General features: G+C 40.7%; 1 protein-coding gene across 7 annotated transcripts in view; it reads right to left on the bottom strand.

Annotated features, from left to right (window-relative positions):
* The window catches only part of WAC (WW domain containing adaptor with coiled-coil), a 351,928-nt gene that overhangs the window by 128,655 nt on the left and 201,167 nt on the right, over nucleotides 1-22,106 (bottom strand). For all 7 annotated transcript variants that reach the window (XM_033931443.1, XM_033931441.1, XM_033931440.1 and 4 more), the window contains one exon: nucleotides 17,889-18,007. In XM_033931443.1, coding sequence (XP_033787334.1) covers nucleotides 17,889-18,007 — 119 coding nt within the window. The remainder of the gene's footprint in view (nucleotides 1-17,888; nucleotides 18,008-22,106) is intronic.

Raw genomic sequence — 22,106 nt, 5'->3', positions numbered from 1 at the left:
GAGGAGGAAATTGTGGATGCTGCAGATGAGCAGACTGGATGTGCCATTTGGGCTTTATCTGCTGTCATGTTTCTATATCCCAGACAGCTTCTAAGGCCCATCAAAGAACCTTTCCCTTTATTCTGGGTGGCTCACAAGCCTAGATTAGGACTCAAGACTTTAATGATCCAGTTAAAATGAGATTGTTGACCTTACCAAATTTGAAGAAATACTTCTTGGAGGTAAAACTTAGGAATTTATTTCTCTGGTGGACTAGGAGCAGTGTATAGCACTAGGTAGAAATAGAGGAACTTGCTACTCTTCCCAACAAAATATTCTCCATATCATCACAATGCTTCAAAACTACTTTAGTCTCTCCACTCCATTGCTCTGACGTAAGGTAGTTTCATATCTAGGTCTGAAGATAGATTATTCTCTCATGTTAGGAAACCCTTTGTTCCGAACAGGTTTTGAGAATAGAATTCAATTTCAATGGCTGGAACAGTATAACTAACTAGGGTTATAGATTTTATTAAAGATGGAGTTTATCTTAGCAAAATGCAGAACTTCCCCAAAACCTTTTGCACTCCAGCTAGATCACTTCACCCAATGCTACAGGGAATATCTTAGCAAATTATTCCCCTTAGAAGAGATTTCCTGAAAGACAAACTGCCTAAGGGCTTTATGCCAAATGTCATACCATTTTACTTCAGCCAGGAATCTAATGCTTAAGTAACTTCATTCTAACTGGGAAAGAGAAGTACATCAGACATCGTCACCAGAGAAATAGGAGAAACAATTCAACCACAGGAGGGCATACTCCAAGTATAAGATGCTCCACTGTGCACCTTTGATCTGGTGAAACTATATAAAATGCTTGCCTCTTGGAGTGACTTATGCTAGAGAAACTAAGTGGAGAAGGTTCTTTCAAACATAGGTAATAAGACTGCCACTTTCTGGGTACTGTTTTGAGATCAAATACTAGTTTATGGAGCTATCTTAACAGATTAGGTTCTTACCTCGTTAATCTGGATTCTGTTAGGACACACAGGAGCCCGTACTGTAGCTGTCGATTCCCATTTCCCATGAACTGCAGAAGGGTATCTCTTTAAGAACTTCAACTCCTCCCCTTCTGCAGTGGAGCACAGCACCCTCCACAGTTGGTACCAAAGCAATCAAACTTCAATGAATGTCACAAGAAAAGAGGAGGATAGGTACAAGGAATTCCCCTGCAATAAACCTTCTGCTGTGCTCTGAAACTTAGAAAATAGAACAATGATTAACATTTAACGAGTAAACAAATAACAATAAATAACTCACATGAGTAACTCAAAGCCAATCTGCTAAGGAGCAGAAGCTATAAGACTCTCCTAAGGGGAAAGAAAAGGAGAAACCTCAGTACCTGAAACACATCCTTTCTTACATAAGAATAGCCTTACTGGGTCAAACCAATGGTCCATCAAGCCCATTAGCCCTTTCTTACAGTGGCCAATCCAGGTCACTAGTACCTGGCCAAAACCCAAGGAGCAGCAACATTCCATGCTACCAATCCAGGGCAAGCAATGGCTTCCCCCATGTCTCTCTCAATAACAGACTATGGACTTTTCCTCCAGGAAATTGTCCAAATCTTTCTTAAAACCAGCTACGCTATCCGCTCTTACCATAACAGAAGATGTCCTGCGACAGACACTGGTAATGTCTAAGGCAGAAATTGGGCAAATTAAAACCAATCCACATAAGGAGGGTAGTACGGACTCCTGTGTATCCTAACAGAACCCAGATTAATGAGATAAGAACCTAATCTGTCATTCTGTTACAGATACACAGGAGTCCATACTATAGTTGATGTACCAAAGAAGTACCATATAGCTAGGGAGAGACAGATGAATGTGCCCACAGAACTGAGGACCCAAAGGCGGCATCCTCTCAAGCCTCCACATTCACTCTGAAGAACTTTGTAAAGGTGTGCAGAGTAGCCCAAGTAGCAGTTCTGAGGATGTCATCGGCAAAACAGCCTGAGGTTCTGCCCAAGAGGTCGCTATACCTCTGGTGGAATGTGCTGCAAGAGAAATAGGTGGCTGGTTTTCAGTGGAATTGTAGGAATAGGTGATTGCCATGCGGATCCATCTGACAATGGAAGCTTTGGCAGCTGGCCGGCCCCTACTTGAATGACTGGTCAGTACAAATAGATGCCCAAAACATTGGGGAGAATAAATTTCTGGTGCCAAATGAATAATCTAATCTAGTCTTCAATTTATATACCGGGTCATCTTCCAATAACGCTTGACCGTATCGAGGTGGAAGATGATATCTTCTGTCCTATAGGTCCTTCGACCACCAGAGGGCATCCGCTGAAAATCAGGGGAGGGAAATTTCGAGGTGATTCCAGGAAATACTTCTTCACAGAAAGGGTGGTCGATCATTGGAACAGTCTACCTCTGCAGGTGATTGAGGCCAGCAGCGTGTCAGATTTTAAGAGAAAATGGGACATTCACGTGGGATCTCTAAGGGAGTAAAGACAGGGGGGTGGGTCATTAGAGTGGGCAGACTTGATGGGCTATAGCCCTTTTCTGCCGTCATATTCTATGTTTCTATGACTCGGTCTGCATGTAATTAAGACTAGAGCACATAAGAAAGAGCACAAAAGAAAAAAAAGCTGGATTATTGTCAATTCTTTGATATTATAGTTAAGCCATTTAAATGTTGTGTAAACAAAAAGATGATCAGAAAGCTTGGAGTCATTAGTACCAGGGCTGTGGAGTCGGTAGATAAATGTTCCGACTTAGACTCCTCAGTTTTTTGTACTTCAGACTCCGACTCCAACTCCAGGTACCCGAAATTTCCTCCGACTCCGACTCCACAGCACTGGTTAATTTTCAGATCGTTAAAATGGAATGTCAAGTTGAGAGAAATGAGCATTTTCAACACCACCTTTTTTTTGCTTTTAATCAAGGTTCTAAGGCCGCAGAAGCTGCTCGCAACATTTGTGCTGTGTATATTGTGGGTGCTATAGCTGAAAGAATCACTCGTGATTGGTATGCCAAGTTCAAAAATGGAGTCAGTAGATAAATGTTCCGACTCAGACTCCTCAGTTTTTTGTACTTCTGACTCCGACTCCAGGTACCTGAAATTTCCTCCGACTCCTCGACTCAGACTCCACAGCCCTGGTACAACCAAAGCATGATCTGGGACTAGAAAGATCTGGGGTATCCATCAGGGACAGTCACTTGCAAAAATAAGCAGTTTTGAATCAGAGAAAATGACTTTAAAATCAGATCACTAATAATTCAAGATGGCTGCCATCATAAAAATTTATGCTGAATAAAAAATAGTGATTTTAGGGTTTTAGAGGAGGAGGACCCAAGTATTAACCCTAGAAACCAGTAAAACTCCAGACTCTCCGATATTCCCCATAGGGAATAATGGAGTACTCACTGTGACTTTTCATGCCTGTTTGGGTGAATCAGCCTTGGCTACAGGGAAAGGATTTGTGCGTCTGAAAATGCTCAGACCTCAACTGTCGAAGGAAATCTGCTGGCCAGCTGGACCCCAATCGTTGACTTCCACCTCGAGATTCTTCATGCAGCGATGGGGGGAGAAATTATACTGCCTGCTCCCCGATACCCTTAGGGTTCTTAGTCAGGGGCCACAAAGCCTGTGCTCAAGCCCCTGACTAAATCAACAGTTGAGCCACTTTCAGGGGGACGGACCCCAAGCTCCTGAAGGAACCCAAAGAAGGCTGGCTCTATAGGTGCTCTGTGAGATTACATAGAAACTTAGAAATAGACGGCAGATAAGGGCCACTGCCCATCTAGTCTGCCCACCCCAATGACCCTCCCCTACCTTTCTCTGTGAATAGATCCCACGTGTCTATCCTATTTGGCCTTAAAATCAGGCACGCTGCTGGCTTCAATAACCTGAAGTGGAAGACTATTCCAGCGATCAACCACCCTTTCAGTGAAAAAGAATTTCCTAGTGTCCCCGTGCAGTTTTCCACCCCTGATTTTCCACGGATGCCCCCTTGTTGCCGCAGGACCCTTGAAAAAGGGTCCCGCAACAACAAGGGGCATCAGTGGCCTGGGAGCAGAAGTCTTCCCATGCAGAACTGCTTCCTTTCCCCGGTGGAGTACGCCTGAGCAGGGGATCTCCAAGTACCAAAGCTATGAAGAATTTCAAATATCCGATGGAAAAAGACCCAAAAATAAAGAAAAAACAGAGCAGAACAAAATACACCTGAGTTCGATTGCAAAGGGAAAAACTGAGGAGGTTGTTGTGCTCCACTGCAGAAGGGGTTGAGATCAAGTTCCTAAAGAGATATCCTTCTGCAATTTACAGGAAACAGGAATCAGCAGCTACAGTATGGACTCCTGTGTACCCGCAACAGAACCATGCAGTTATTCATTAATCCTGTAACATGTACACACTGGAGAAGAATTCTTAACACTAGATAGCATGAATTTTGCTAGTTATATGCTCTTAGTGGCAAAATTAGCAATTGCTCACAAGTGAAGACAGTTTAATATAATGTTGTATGAAATTATCAGCAAAATTGGAGAGAAAAAGGTTTGGCCCATTTGAAAGATAATGATGAGAAGTGGACTCAATTATGGAGATCTCTGCTTCTATGTTCCAACTCTAATCTAATGATGCAATCAAAGGCACCTCTCTTCATCCATTGCTGTATCTTCTTTTATTGCTATAAGCTCTACTTGTATGTTCCCACTCTAAACTAATGCTGTAATATCTATGCCTAACTATTTGCATGGTAAGCTCAATATACTCTGCTATTATTGTACACTGTCTTGAACTGAAAAGGTATGACAGGATATAAATAAAGCTATTATTATGTTACCATACATTATATGGTGCCACTATAACTATATTCATGGCACTACAGACAATCTTTCAATTAAAGGAGGAAAAAGCCTCAGGATAGGGGAGAGTCACAAAAGTTAGCACAACTTCCCAATTATAGGCACAAAAACCATTCAGAGCACTGAAAATAATTGCAAACAAAAAGATAATGTAACCATGTGAACACCTCTATTTCAAAAACATACCCCCTATGTGGACCCGCGTTTCATGGATCAACCGCCAATTCTTCAGGGTTACTGGATAGTAAGTGCTGAAACAAAGCAAAAAAATACTATGTATCTTATTCTGAAAAATGCTACAGAATGACATTAATATTGTTAGTACTCACTGTGACGTTGCTGCTTTCATCTGTCAGCTTCAGCGTTCAGAACATAGCGCCACAGAGTTATAACTAATCCTACCATTCAATGTCTCTTCTGATTGGTGGTGGGCGTGGCAGACTCACTGGCAAGGACATACAGACAATGCTTAAAGGATCTCAAAGGCAATAGTAAAAGTAAAACCAATCAATAGTCCTGATTGACGGGGGATATGGTTCACTACAAAACAGCGCAAATCTGTTAACGAACGAGAAAATTGTAAACAATGCTCGACCATAAGTGCCTGAATCAACTCTCTATTGAGTGAACTGCAGTACTCAGTTAATCTCAATGGGTGTTGACATCTTCCTTCTAACAGTACACAAAGTGTTGGATTAGGTTTATAGACGACATAGATGACATCTTTGTGGTCTGGACTAGTGACAGTTGGACGCTTTTGTGCTCTGGTTAAATGAAAGACACTCCAGGATTGAGTTTGTGATGCAATGCAGTCAGGAGAAGATTTCTTTTTTGGATGTTAGTGTCACTTTGAATGACAGGACCATTAAGACTACAGTGTTCAGAAAGGTCATGGACCGTAATAGTTTTCTGCTCTTTGGGAGTTTTCATCCCCCTCATTTGAAGTACAGTTTGCCAATATCTCAATTTTTAAGGTACCGGAGACTGTGTTCAACCAAGGAAGAATTCATGCAACAATCCTCTAGCCAGTCAAATAGGTTAAATGAGAGAGGTTACCCTACTTGTGTTATTAAAAGAGCATATAAGCAGGCTTTACACATGAATGTAAAATCATCGTACTGTAAACCGCAATGATTACCTGTTGAAAATTACTGTTTAAGTTTTTTATTGATTTTTTTTCATTTAACAACAAGTGTCATAAATTTTCATACAATTATCTTAATAATACACTTGATATTTCTATAATGTATTTTATACATAACATTTCTTATCTTATATTTCTTATGATTTTATATATCATAGAACTGTAATTATTTTTCTTATAAAGTTATACAACATATATATTGTAATGATTTTATCAATTATTTTTTAAATTATTAACCTTTTTCCCCTCCCTTTATTACATTGTTTTCATGTAAGAATACCATCTATTAATAATATTTTATTTATAATTTATAATAAAGAGTATAAATCCCTCTCCCATATCCCCTCCCTCCCTTTCTTCTTTAACTATTTTCTTATTATGGGAAAATGAAATTCAATTATTACAATATTTTGTTAATGGTCCCCAAATCTTTTTGAATTTATCCATATATCCTTTTTGTGTTGCAAATGTATGTTCCATTTTATATATATGGCAAACTGAGTTCCACCAAAAATTATAGTTCAATCTGTCACAATTTTTCCAATTGTGTGTAATTTGTTGTACTGCTATTCCAGTCATTATAAATAAAAGTTTGTTGTTATTTGATGAAATTTGACTTTGAGATCTCATTGCAGTACCAAATAGAATTGTATCGTATGTCAAGGCTACAGGATTTTCTAACATCCTATTGATTTGGGGCCAAATTGATTTCCAAAATGTTAATATGAATGGACAATAGAATAAAAGATGATCTAATGTCCCTGCTTCAAGATGACAATGCCAGCATCTATTAGACTTAGAGCTATCAATTCTATGTAAACGTGTAGGGGTCCATAAAGCTCTATGTAAAATAAAAAACCAAGTTTGTCTCATAGATGCTGACAGTGTACATCTTATCCTCCAAGACCAAAGTCGTGGCCATTGAGATGCATTGATCTGATGCTTAATCTCAATGCTCCAAATATCTCTAAGACCATTTTTTTTCTTTTTATATACAAATTCAGATATTAATTTATACCACCTTGCGGCCTGGTGACCCATGGAATCTATCTGAAAACATAAGAATTCTATATTATGATAATTATTAAGATTTTTCCATTCAGGGAACCCTACCTGAATGGCCTGCTTCAATTGCATCCATCTGAAATATTGTGATTTATTCAAACCGAATTTATTTTGCAATTGTGAAAATTCAAGCAGTTTACCTTTATTTATTACATCTTCTAAAATCCGAATTCCAGCAATCATCAATGTTTCCAGATAATTTTAAAACCGCCAACTTTGATCTTTGGATTGAGCCATATTGTTTGAGTCGTTGATTTAGTTATTGGAATAGGAGTTAGATTACTTATATATCTTATAGTTTTCCAAGTATCAACCAATATTTTGTGATCCTTATATAACCTTGGCATTTGAATACTGATAACATGACTTAGACGTAAAGGAAACATTAATTACTGATATAAATAGTTGTATTGTATTGTCAGTGATTTTGTGAATCCTCAAGATCTGAAGAGGTACACTTTGCACCATGCCTCCATATGTGATACTGCTTTTGTGTTATATGCAATAAATACTACGTCCTTATCATAAATTATATATTGGCCACACAAGCAGAAAACTACAATTGAGATTAACTGAGCACCTCGGTGCACTCAATAGAAGTTGATTTAGGCACCTATGGTCCAGCATTGTTTACAATTTTCTCGTTCGTTCACAGATTTGCACTGTTTTGTAGTGAACCATATCCCCCCGTCAATCAGGAGAGGGGATTGTAGGTTAACTAGAGAATGATACGGTGGCTATTACCTGCGGCTAGCCGTGGGTAACCCGCCGAAGCAGGGAGAAAAAAAGTGGTCACCGCGAATATGGGGACAAGGCCATTCACCGCCCCATGGAGCGGTGAATGGCCTTGTCTCTGCAGATAAGTGAGGGAATGCGCATGGTCACCGATTGTACGGTCTAGCAGCCCCCTCCCTCCCGATCACCACCGTCCGGGCATCTCCCTCCCTTCCCTTCACCGGCGATACTCCAAGCGGCACAAGACTTTAAACAAGTTGCACAGCAGCTGCTTAAAACTTCTCCGACCCAACCGGAAACAGGAAGTTTTGTCAGAGGAAAAGTTTCAGGTAGCCGTGACTTGATAAAAGGCTCAGGCAGCTCAGAGACAAAAAAATTAAAATTGTCAGCAAAGGTGAGGGGAAAGGAGGAGGAACATGCCCGGACCATGGCGATCGGAAGTTTGGCAGCCAGAACTTTGATTTATAAAATGACAAATGTACAATTATTTTTTTTTATACTTTAATAAAATAAGTTCAGTATAAAACTATTTAATGCTTGTGCAGATGGGATCTGATGGTTTGCGGAGATGGGGACCGAGCTCGTAGAGACAAGGTGGAGACAAATTTTTTTCCCCGTGTCATTCTCTAAGGTTAACCTTACAACGACAGGAACAGTGGATATACACATTAGTACTGTTCATCCCCTTAGGTTGCACTGTCTATTAACTGGTTTTACTTTTACTAGTGCCTTTGAGATCCTTTATGCATTGTCTGTTAATTCCTTGCCAGTGAGACTGCCATGCCCCCCACCAATCAGAAGAGACGTTGAACGGTAGGGGTGGTTATAATTCTGTGGCGCCATGTTCTGAACGCTGAAGCTGACAGAGGAAATCAGCAACATCACAGTGAGTACTAACAATATTAATGTCATTCTGTAGCATTTTTCAGAATAAGATAAATAGTATTTTTTTGCTTTGTTTCAGCACTTACTACCCAGTAGCCCTGAAGAACTGATGGTTGAGCCATGAAATGCGGGTCCACATAGGGGATGCTTTTGAAATAAAGAGATGCTCACATGGTTATATTGTCTTTTTTTTTTGCAATTATTTTCAGCATTCCACAGGTTTTTTGTGCCTATGATGTTTGGGAAGTTGAGCTAAATCTGTGGCTCTCTCCAATCCTGAGGCTTTATCTCCATTGATTGAAAGATTGTCTGTAGTGTTCCAAGTGTAGTTTTAGTGTGTGATGATATTTTTGGTTCTTCCACTCCTTCTTGATCATTGTATTATTAAGATTTAATACCTCTTATGTTATATAAACAGGCTCTGAGGAAGAAATCTGAGTCCAGATTAAGTTCCCACTAGATTTCATCCAAAGTGAGTTACCATATCCTCATATACCAATAAAGTAAATAAAATGTATAGATTAATGGACAGAGTGCACACATGGAGCCAATTGTCTGTTTCTCACCATTGCTATTTGTTGGCTTTTTCTATTAAAAGACTATCAATTCTGGTTTATGATATAGGCAGGTACAGCAGTTACTTAGGTGTTATTTAGGGACAGCAGACAGATATTCTCACACATGGGTGACATCACCGACGGAGCCCCGGTACGGACATTTGAAAAGTGAATCGCAACTTTAAAGTTTAGAAAGTTCACGATCAGCCCGCACCATGCATGCGCGAGTGCCTTCCCACCTGACGTAGGTGTGCGTTCCCTCAGTTAAGATAAGCCAGCTAAGAAGCCAACCCGGGGAGGTGGGTGAGTTGTGAGAATATCTGCCTGCTGTCCCTGGATAACATCTGTTATGGTAAGTAACTGCTTTATCCCAGGACAAGCAGGCAGCATATTCTCACACATGGGTGACCTCCAAGCCAACCAGAATGGGATGGTGGGAGTGTTGGCCTTCAAGAAAATAAATTTTGTAATACTGACTGGCCCAAGTGCCCATCTCGTCTGGAGAAAGACTCCAGACAGTAATGTGAAGTGAATGTATGGACTGAGGACCAAGTAACAGCTTTAAAGATTTCCTCAATAGGATAAGATCTGAAGAAAGCAACCGAAGCTGCCAAAGCTCAGATTTTGTGAGCTGTGTCATGACTCTACAGGTGTCGTCCAGTCTGAGCATAGCTACCCATTGGAAATCGTTCGCTTGGAAACAGATGCCCCAACTTGTTAGGATCAAATGAGACAAAGAGTTGAGGAGATGGGCGATGTGGTTTTGTCCTGTCGATGTAATAGGCCAAAGCACGCTTACAGTACAGAGTTGAAGGACCGTTTCTCCTGCATAAGAATGAGGCTTAGGGAAAAAAACTGGAAGAACAATCAACTGATTGAGATGAAACTCCATCACCACTTTCGGAAGAAATTTTGGGTGTGTGCATAGAACCACTTTATCATGGTGAAACGCTGTGAAGCTTGGATCTGCCACCACTGTTTGCAACTCACTGACCCTCCTGGCAGAAGTGAGAGGAATGAAAAAAAAAACTTTCCAGGTGAGAAACATGAGATGAGCTGTTCAAAACGGAGGCTTCATCAACCAGGAAAGAACCACATTAAGATCCCAGACTACTGGAGGAAGTTTGAGAAGTGGTTTCACATTAAAAAGTCCTTTCATGAACCTGGAGACCAAGGGAAGAGCACAGTAAGAGGTTTAGCCTCGACTGCCAGATGAAAAGCTGTAATAGCACTGAGATGGACTGTAATAGAAGTGGATTAGAGTCCAGAGTCAGACAGACGAAGTAGATAATCCAACACCAGTTCCACTGATAAGAAAGTTGGATCATGATGATGAAGAAGACACCATGAAGAAACCTAGTCCACTTTTATTGATAACATTGTTGTGTGGCTGGCTTCCTGGAGGCGAACAGGCTGAGAGATGTAATTCATATGGGTTCAGCCTGAGAGAAACTAAGCTGTCAAGTGTAACGATTGCAGGTTGGGATGTAGAAGCGATCCTTGTTTCTGAGTAAGCAGAATAGGAAGAATTTGCAGAGGCATTGGCTCCCTGGTGCTGAGCTGAAGTAGAAGGGAGAACCAATGCTGCCTGGGCCACTGAGGAGCAATGAGAATCATGGTGGTTGACTCTCTTTTGAGTTTGAACAGAGTCCTTAACAGGAGAGGAGTTGAAGGGAATGCATATAAGAACAGGCCCGTCCAATCCAGGAGAAACACATCGGCTTCCAGACAGTAAGAAGAGTAAAATCTGGAGAAAACTGGGGCAACTTGTGATTGTGATAGGTCACAAACAAGTCCACCTGAGGAGTGCCCTATTGAGCGAAGATGTGATGGAGAGTCGCAGAGTTGAGAGTCCTTTCATGAGGCTGAAGAATTCTGCTGAGATCGTCTGCGAGGGAACTCTTCTCCCCTTGAATGTAGATAGCCCTTATGAAAATGCTGCAAGCCGTCACCCAAAGCCAGATTTTCTGAGCTTCCTGACATAACAGGAGAGAGCCCGTGCCTCCTTGCTTGTTTATGTAGTACATTGCTACTTGATTGTCTGTACGAAGGAGGAGGATTTGAAGACTCAAGAGGTGTTGGAAAGCTTTGAGAGCATAATATATCGCTCGGAGCTCGAGGAAATTGATGTGAAATTTACGCTCCCTGGTAGACCAATGACCTTGGGTTTGAAGGCTGAGATAAAGGAACATCTTTGATGGAATTTAGAAGAAAGAGGGATTGAATCTCCTGAATGAGAAGAGAAGACTGTACAATGTCTGAAATAGACTCTCTTGGAGGATGATCCGGAGGTAGGGTATGAAAGTGGAGAGCATACCTGTGATGAATGACGTCTAGAATCCAGAGATCTGTATAATGAGCTCCCACCGGTTGATGAAATGTTGAAGCCGCCCTCCGATCAGCTGAGGCAGAGATGTGAGAATGGGAACTGTGGCTATGCTCCTGAGGAACACGTCAAAAAGGCTGTGTGGGCTTTTGTTGAGCAGCCTGCTGTTTAGGTTGCTGATGTGGTTGCTGCTTTTGTTTCCTAGGTTGAGAAGGAGCAGGAGGAACAGGCTTAGCCGAAAACCTGTGCTGGTACGAAGAAGCGGGCCTAAAAGTATGGGGTGCTTGAGGCTTCTTCTTTGGTTTAATCAAAGTATCCCAACGTGTCTCATGAGCAGATAGCAATTGAGTAGTCATATCCATGGATGGTCCAAAAAGTTCATCGCCTGGACAGGGAGCATTGGTCAAGCGGTCCTGATTTACATCAAGCTCAGAAACACGAAGCCAGGCAAGACACCTCATGGCCATCAACATGGCTGCAGCTCATGATGTAAGCTCAAAAGTATCATATATTTTCACAACTGAAAAGTCGAAGTAATGAGTTGTTGGAATCTCGGCTGCTTACAGGATTGAATATACTTTTATAAAGACGCAAGTTGTTTGATCAAATATTTCAGGTAAAATGAAAAATGGAAATTATAATTACCAGCTCTGTTGGCCAACATTGCATTCTGGTAAAAACGCTTACCAAACTTGTCCATTGCCCTACCTTCTCTGCCAGGAGGTACAGTTGCATAGACACTAGCTCCAGATGATTTCTTTAGAGAGGATTCAACCACTAAAGATTCATGAAGGAGCTGTGGTTTAGCAAAACCTGGAATAGGAACTACCCTATACAAAGAGTCCAGTTTTTTAGGAGCCACCAGAATGGAGAAAGGAGACTCGAGGTTCTTGTAGAAAGTCTCTCATAAAATGTTATGGAGCGGGAGCTTCAGCAGGTCTTTAGGAGGCTGGCCATAATCCAAAGCCTCAAGAACTCCTTGCTAAGCTTGAAATCCGCTTCTACTGAGATGGAAAGATCCTCAGACATCTGACGTAGAAATTTAGAAAAAGAAGACCACTAAGAAAAAGCAGAAGGTCGTTGAGGCGATCGCTGAGGTGAATTTGAACCAGAAGAGCCCTCATCTGCAGTAGAGCGTGGTTCCTGTTCAGAGTTTCCAAATAAATCCGAATCCTATATGGTTTGAGGATGGTGTCGAGGCTTTGAGATGTTTGGTTTTATGAGAGTGCTTTCGGTACCGCACCGGAGTAACCTCTCTTGATGTTTGTGTCGAGGACGACTGGCGCCGTGGAGAGAGATCGATCAACTCCCGTGTCGATGGTCTCCGCACCGTTGGAGCATCAGATTGAGGTGCGGTCAATGTCATTATTTACTCAGACTGAACCATCACTTGGAGAGCCGGTGTTGACATGGCCTGGAGAGTCGGTGTCAACGTGGCCATAAGTTGAGTCAGCACCAACATTTGAAAATGCTCACCCAATTCCTCCTGAAGCATATTGTCAATCTTTTGCTTGAGGGAGAGCACCGGTACCACTGGATTTTTCGCCGGTACCACTGGGGGTGATGAGGAGGCCGATGTCGAGGTACTCACCGAGATCAGGACAGGGCTCTTATAGGACTTTATTGAGGTTGGCATGACTCAACTCAATGCCATTTTGACCTCTCAGATGGGGTAGGAGAAGGCTTCTTAGCCGACTTACCCACTGGATGTTGCGACATCGGAGAAGTTCCTGCCGGGGTCGATGAGTGTGGTGTCGCCCACATCAGGCGGGAAGGCACTTACACATGCACGGTGCGGGCTGATCACAAACTTTCTAAACTTTAAAGTTGCGATTCACTTTTCAAGTGTCCATACCAGGGCTCTGTATGTGATATCACCCATGTATGAGAATATGTTGCCTGCTTGTCCTGGGATAATATGTGTAGCTGACAGAATACCTGATTAATACTATGATAATCTATTTAGCTTTGTCTTTATCACTATTATTGTAGGTACCATGGGTATACATTAAATATCTGTAAAATGTTTATTTTTGTAGCCATGGTATAGAGATTTAAAACAAAATTTCAAATTTGAAAAAACCCACTCTGATTGAATTTATTTTTTGGCTTAACAAACAGGATAGCAATTAACAGTTCACTCTCCAATATTCATAAACTTCTATTTCTTTTTTAAATCTACAAACTTCAGTGTAGTTTGGGGTGTTTCATAACACTAATTTTTGAAAAATAACTATAACTCTAGTTTGCCTCCTAGAATGTTTGCAAGATAAATATCCCTGCAGGACAATTATGTTTGAACCATATCTATTCTACTCCAGAAGAGTTTGAAAAGCTAATACATTACACGTTTTCAAGCTAAGAAATATGCTCTGCAGCGATAAGAAAAGCTTCTAAATGAGCAACTATGCCAATCATGACCTTTTATTAAATTCTATTGAACAGTGAAGCTATTCTCAGTATGTTTGAGTGTTTTGCTTTATTCCCATCAAGCTTGTCATTAAAATATTTGAAAATATTGGCATGTTTTAAGCACCATGAAGTATTCCATGAATTACTTTATTTTGCTTTATAAAGAACTTAATTTTTTATTGAGATAATTTCTGCCAACCACTGACATCTCTGTTTCATCTGTGAAACCTATGGATCATCAAATGTGATCACTGTATTGTGTGTTATTATATGATGGAATTAATGGAGTCTGTACATCCCACCTTACAGTTGTCATTTAAGTTACTTACACAAATTGCAATTCAAGGGGAGTACTCTATGTTATCATACATCCATTTTCTCTTCTGCATATTGGAAAGATTAAAATTAAGACACATATAGAACATTTGTCAGCATTATGCAAGCAAAAGAATCAGACCAGTTTACTGAACACTGGTTCTCAAAAAAGCATGAAGTTGCTAATTTTCAATCTTTCATGCCTGAATTGATTTCACAATGTAGAAATGATTTGCCCTAATTTTTGCTCCACAGGGAGCACAACTTTATTTTTAAATGGAAAATAGTAGCTCCGCTAGATTTTAAATCTAGAAATGAGTCAGTATTTTTGTAAGCCAATCAAAATCGATGATGTAATACTTATGCTATACAAATATACCTAAGGCTTAATCACAATATGCAATTTGAAAAAACAGAGGAAAAAGCCTCAGACTGAGGCCCTCCCACCACCACAAAGGGTGGTTAGGCGTTAACCTCCCTGGCAAAAAACCTCTATTTCATTGCAGACAGATAAAAAGCCTTATGCGGTGCTGTTTATGCTATTTGTGCTTAAAGATAGAAGAAAAAATATCTTTCCATTTATCTTCTATTTGATCGGTACACCAACAGTGGCCACCATTTCACAAGTCTGCTGCCTCAGGGTGTAACATATCTGATCGAACTTTAAATGGGACGCCGAAACGCATCTTCACATATTGTGAATAAGCCTGAACTGTGCTGTTGATATCCATCAGACATTGTACATCTTTTGTGTGAAAGTGTTTTTTTTAATCTATTGAGTTTTCACAATATCCGAGTTTTTTTTGGCTAATTTGTTAATAGACATTTTTAATTTGCAGAGATTTTAGAAAAATGAAATGTAGCCAACTTTGGTTACCAAGTCCTTCTGAAGATGTTTGCTATCTTGGGTGAAACCATTGGACAGGTTGAGGCATGTTAGGTGAATATTAATTGAAAGAGATGTTGACAGCACTAACAGATAGATTTTTGTTTGGTAACACTGTACTATTATGTGGATGAATTTCTTAAGATAATTTTTTGTTTTTAATTAACTTCTATTTTTGGGTACTGTTAGTCTCACCATGTGTCTTATGAGGTGCAATATAACAGAAACCTTGAAATTGGAGGTCTCTCTGCAACAGTAATCTGAAGTTCTTTGCTAAAATATCCCCCTTCCTGTCAAGTTCATGAGGGATAACTGGATCAGGCACTGACAGGAAGGGGAACACTTAAAAATACCCCCCCACCACCACACGTCAAGTCTGTACCTAACCAAAGCCTCCTGCCCCCAACATTGCTTTCTGTATCAACGCCTTCAATCCCTGGTATTCTAATGGAGGTCCTCCCTCCCTTTGACTTGATTCCCTGTCCTGACATTTAAAAAAAACAAAAACAAAAAAACAACACTTCCCTGGGGTCTAGCAGCACTCCCCTTGCCAGGACCACCTACCCTGAAAAGGTAGGAGTGAAGTCCACTTTCTCTTGCCTCTGAGCCACCATATCAGAGAACAGTGGCTACTGAAATACCATGTGATACATCTTAGGATGCAACAAATAGAGTCAGCCTGCTAAATAAGGAATCTTTTCCCTTATTTGGTAGCCTGGGCATTGGGAGTTGGCCCACAAGGAGGGAAGGGGGCTGCTAGACTGCCAGGACTATTTGTCTGGAGGTCAGGATGGGGGAGAGAGTGTGCTGCTAACACCAGGGCTATTTTTTGGGTGAAATTGGAGGTGTGGGGAGGGAACTGCAGGTTGGAATATTAGCTTTTCTGTCTGATATAGAGGGAGCAAGCTAATCTATCTCAGACCTTACAGTAATATTTTTGCATTGTATTCCTTTAAACTTCTTTCCATCAGAATGAAACAGCTAACAGCCTATTTAACATTTCCTATAATATGCTCTACACCAATGTCTACTTTGCAAGCTGTAACAAATTTGTTTCTATATCATTTGCCCACTAATGTGCATGAAGATTCTTTTTAACCTCACACTCCCTGCAGTAGCTTTCCTCAGCAGCCCTTAAGAGAACTGTTCCGTCCTGGCGATGTGTGCTGATGTCTCCCACTTGTTTGTCTAATCAATCTTGTTTGTCAATGGAGAAACCAAAGTTTCATTAATGTGTGAAAAATACTTCCTACAATTTGCTTACAATGTGCTAGTTGTTAGTTTCACGGAATGTCCACTTATTTTACAGCTGTTTATAAAATCATGATTAGGGTAGAGCTTTCAAACTTCAAGCATATCCTAACTCAGTGAACCCCTTTAGCAAACAAGAAAGGAGCCCTAACTTGTTTAAATCTTTCTTCCTAAGTGTTCAAAACTTTACACAATACTCTTGGGGAAAAAAAAAGTTTTTGACAATACAGGGATATAAAACATGGGGAATTCCTGCCATAATGTTAATAGAATTATGTTTTTTCTTTCTGTTATTGGCTTTGTAGTTGCTTATGCACCAAGTTTAACATAAGAGTTGCCCTAATTGGTCAAACCAAAAGTTTATCTAGCCCAGCATACTATTTCTAACAGAATCCAATCCAGATTACAAGTACCTTGCAGAATCTCAAAAAGAAGCAAGATTTCATACTACAGTACTTTCCCTCAGGGATAAGCCACAGCTTCTCCACAGTATAGGGACTTTTCCTACAGGAATTTGTCTAAACTTTTTTTTAACCCCCAACTATATTAACTGCTTTTAATGCTTGCTCTGGCAATGAGTTCAAAGTTTAACTATGCATTAAATAAAATATATATTTCTCCTATTTGTTTTAAAATGTATGTACCACCAAGTAACTTCATGGAATGTCCCACAGTAAACAATTAATTTGTGTTTAGCCATTCCACTCCACTTTGGATTTTATAGACCTCTATTGTACCTTCCTTCAGTAATCTTCTTTTCCTAGCCTGAAGTCTTTACCTGTAATCTTTCATCAAATGAAAAGAATTCCATCCCGTTTAATCATTCTGTCACACTTCTCTGTACTGTTTTCAATTCCACTACATCTTTATCGAAATACAGAGTGATGTATGACCGTACACTTGCCCTGCTCATTAATGAGTCATTAAGAACTAAAAACCCTTATAGAGTTGGTCCTGGTGTTCTAAAGTGGAGAATAGCTACTGTGAATAAGAGTCAGTAACAACTGAATATATTATTCCAAATCAAACTATAAAAAAATCCAAATAGCCACAATAGAATTAGTGACAACTAAGTCTTTGCAGATTATAATACTTGATTCTGTAACAATCAACATGATGTACATCAACATTCAAGACCAAAAAGTCTGTCCTTGGACGTGCGACAGATGAAGATGGAGCCTATGTGATCCTGTAGGGATTACATAAAATCATCTTTGGATAGTTCTTATATTAGTCCAACAAAGGCACCCCAATCAGCAGAGAACACACATTAGACAGTGTACCAGCATACCCAGCAATAAAATTTCATATAGACTAGATCAAACTTAAAGGAAAGCTGACAAGTACAATTTTAATCAAATTACATTTTGCATTCTTAAACTATGAAAAGATGATTTACATTATAGCTTTGTGGGCATTTAAACAAAACAGCAATTAAGAGTGAAGCATGACAACATACGTGGAGCGCTGAAGGCTCCGAGGAGAGGCAGGCTCATGTCCTGGCTGCTTGTCAGCAGGTCCTGACTGCTGAGGTACTGACTGGTTGGATGGTCCTTGCTTTACACCTGCTGTGCTAACCTGCAATTTAAAAATATACTATATTATACCCTGCAACACATATACTTAATGTAAATAATCCTGTATAAATACAAAGAAAGATTAGGTTTTTACCTCGGTAATCTTCTTTCTTGTAGATGTGTCTAATGGTCACTAGAGTCTAGTATCTAGTATCAAAACTAGTCTAGAGCAGGGGTGCCCACACTTTTTGGGCTTGCGAGCTACTTTTAAAATGACCAAGTCAAAATGATCTACCAACAATAAAATTTTAAAAAAACATAACGCACACTGTACGCATAGAATTGTTAATTATCATTCCTATTCCGGGGTTTTTTCAAAGAGGTCAAAGCAGATGACTCTATGCACTGTAACAACCATACAAAAATAGACAAATACCCACCCCCTCCCTATTTACTAAACCACGATAGCAGTTTTTAGCGCAGGGAGCTGCGCTGAATGCCCAGCGCTGCTCTCGACGCTCATAGGCTCCCTGTGCTAAAAACCTCTATTGCGGTTTAGTAAAAGGGGACCATATTGTAAAATATAGAGAGCAGATATAAATTCAGACACATTTTGATCACTAAATTTAAAATAAAATCATATTTCCTACCTTGTCTGGTGATTTCATGAGTCTCTGGTTGCACTTTCTTCTTCTGACTGTGCATCCAATCTTTCTTCCCTTCTTTTAGCCTGTATGCTTCCTCTCCTCCTGACCTCATCCCCCCTCCCCCCCCCAACGTTTTCTTCTTCTCTCCCTGTCCTCTCTTTCTTTCTCTCTTCATGCCCCCTTTCTTTTTTTCTGTTTCTCTTCTTTCCTTCTGTCTCCCTGCCTTCCCTCTTTCTCCCTCCCTGCCCTCCCCCAAGCCAGTGCCGCTGCCATCGGATAACAGGCCCCCAAAGTCGCCCGCCGCCGGCCAAGCTCTCCCTGCTTCGGGCCCACCAGCATTCCTCTCCCCGACGTCAATTTTGCCGTCGGAGAGGAAGTTCCGCTGGCCAGAACTTCCTCTCTGACGGCAGAATTGACGTCGGGGAGAGGAAGGCTGATCGGCCCAAGATCGACCTATTGGGAGAAATGCTGCCGGGTCCTGCCTTTGAAGAAACAGAAAGTAGGCAGGACCTGGCAGCAAGAAGAGCAAATCGCAAGCTTCACTGACCTGTCTCCCGCTTTAGCCTGCGAATGGGGTTCTAACATGTGCGTGCCGGCTTCCCTTCTCTCCCCCCCCCCCCCGGACATAACTTCCGGTTTCAGAGGGAAGAGAAGGGAAGCCGGTACAAGCACACGTTAGCCCCTGGAGCATAAATTCTCCATGCCGGTTTTTTTTCTTTTCTTTTTTTTTAATGTTGAGCAGCGGAGGCAGCAGCAGAATTCAGGAGCAGGCCAGTCAGGAGGGGAAAAAAGAGAAGGGGAGAAGGGAACCCGCTCTGCGATCGACTGGGGTCGCCTGAGCGAGCGACCTGTCGATCGCGATCGACGTGTTGGGCACCCCTGGTCTAGAGTCTAGTATCAAAACTAGCAAGTTGCTTGCAGAAAACTGTCAATCATGTTTTCACTCTATCTCCTTCCCAGGGAGCTGCCCCTGCCCATTTGTACAAAAGCAAATAAAATAGCACTGTAATAAGACATAACAGGAAGGAAGAAAATGGGGGAAAAGTCCCAGAAACTACAATTTTGTTCTGCTCTGTAACAAACATAGGAAATAATATTATAACATCTAAACTTGTGCAACCAGCACTATGTACAGAGCTCGTAGCTATTTGCATGCCCTGCTATCAAGCAGAGACTGAAGCCAGACTGTATGGTAATAAGGATTTATTTATGTATCATATTTCTTTTTTTTTTCTTCACTCTAGGATCTCAGAGACAAATTCTTCAAATCTAGACTGAGCCTAAGGCAGAAGGCAGGCAAAGCCCACTGACAGGATGGGGCTTGAGGACCACTAGACATCTCAAAGAAAGAAGATTCCAGAGGTAAGAGCTCAAAAAAATATAAAAGCAGGCTGGCCAGCTAAGTGTCCCCAAGGGCTGATCCTGCTAGCAGCAGATTTTCACCATGTGAGTCTGCGCCTTCTCCCAGGCAGAGGTCCCACCACGTAGGAACCTGTGGGAACCAAGCCTCCAAAGAACACCGAGAAAAGATACCTGATAATAATAAAACCGAAGAGTAAATTAAAAACACTTCTGAACAGCTTGCATGCAGAAGAACTGAGGGGGCAGGAGCAGCTCCCTGGGAAGGAGGTAGAGTGAAAATATGATTGACAATGTTCTACAAGCAACTTGCTAGTTCAGATACAAGACTCAAGCATTCAGGACTACTAGAAACATTGCACTAGAAAAATGTTTGATGTTTTTCTTATGCTGGGTTAATACAAAAAGCGTCTTTACTGGCCCGGAAATGTATTCTTTTGTTATGGTGCCAAGCTGAAGCACCTACCCTTACTATGTGGAGAAATGAATTGTTCACTTTGTTGAAATTTGAATATTTGAATGTCCGGCAGGGAGGTCCTGGTTCGTGGAGGAAATTCAGGGGAACATGGGCTCCTGTCTGGGAGGGATTGTCCCATAGAGCTAGAAGTTCTCTACTGAACTTTTGACACTGGAGTATGGGGGGGGAGGGGTTTTGGGGGTTCCTTGGTGGTGGGGGGCTTGGTTTCTGTAGGTCTCTGTGAAGGAATAACATGATAGACCTGACAGTTCCTGCTCAATTCTACTGTTTGCTGTTGTTTGATGTTAGTAGTGACTGTATTTTTAAAACACAAAACTCAATAAATATGTTGGGGGAAAAAAAAACCCAATCTAGTCAATGCTTTTTAAATCACAACTGCAGTCCGCTAAAAGGGACCTCAAGTGTGCAAAATATTTGATTGTCTCTCACTGTCCTCACAGATCAGAAAATGTAGGTTTAACAAATGCTATCAGCAAACACTTTAATTGTTTAACACTTCATGAATATAAATTTGTCAAGGGTTTTAATATGTATGTAATGCTTGTAATCCGCTTTGGATAAAAGTAGAATAGAATTAATAAACTATAAAGCAGAAAACTTTACATGCATTAACTGTTCTGCTTCTATTCTTCATCTATGCTCTCCCAACAATCAAATATTTTAGATCTGACAAGTATGTTTTCACTTTCTCAACTTTTACCCTATTTTCAGACAGCAAACATGGACAACACAGAGTTCTTTGCTGGCCAAAGAATGAACAGCCATTTAAGACCATAGGTGCATGAGCACCCCAATACTGAACAAACCGTTATTTTGTCTGGGGAATTATCATGTGTGTTTAAGTTTAGTGCCCTCCAATTTTGAAGAATTGATTTCTATCACTTAGCCCAGGGGTAGGCAATTCTGGTACTCGAGAGCCAGAGCCAGGTCAGGTTTTCAGGATATCCACAATGAATATGTATGAGATGGATTTGCATGCACTGCCTCCTTGAGATGAAAATCTATCTCATGCATATTTATTGTGGATATCCTGAAAACCTGACCTGGCTCCGGCTCTCAAGGACCAGAATTGCCTAACCCTGACTTAGCTGAACTTCAGCACCACTTTTCTGAGACAGATCACAACAATGACTGCTGTCCTCCTCCACAACCCCTTTCCCCTTTCTGTCTAAATGCTGAGCTTTGCCCTGAAGAAGAGACTCAAGTTTCTCCAGCATTGTCAAAAGGGTGATCCAACATCATTTTATAACATTTTATGCACTTATCAGGAATATAATGCAGATGGTCAGTCTTACAAAACAGGCCTTAATATTGAACAAAACAGAGTAAGAAACAAGCATTATGAGCATTTCAATTCAAAACCTTTAATGTTTGATATTGATACTATGATAGCAGGCATTGTACAAGAAGGTTCTTGTTGAATAAATTCATTCTACGAGTCTACAGGAAAACCATAAACTACAAAACCACTCTCAATTCAATAAGCAATTATCTTTTATCAGGTCAGTTTTCCCCCCTAGTTCATTAAAATGTTCTGTGGTTTGTTTAAACACTGAATTATTTGGAATGGGGAAGTTACTAGAGTACTGAAGGTTAATGATAGGATGTCAGCACAATACTCTTTATTAATGGGTGTTTCTCAGGGGTCTGTCCTCTATGCTTTTATTATTCAATAG

The sequence above is a fragment of the Geotrypetes seraphini genome, chromosome 2 (assembly GCF_902459505.1).
Source record: "Geotrypetes seraphini chromosome 2, aGeoSer1.1, whole genome shotgun sequence".
NCBI classification, from domain to species: Eukaryota; Metazoa; Chordata; class Amphibia; order Gymnophiona; family Dermophiidae; genus Geotrypetes; species Geotrypetes seraphini.
This window is presented reverse-complemented; position numbering and strand designations above follow the sequence as displayed.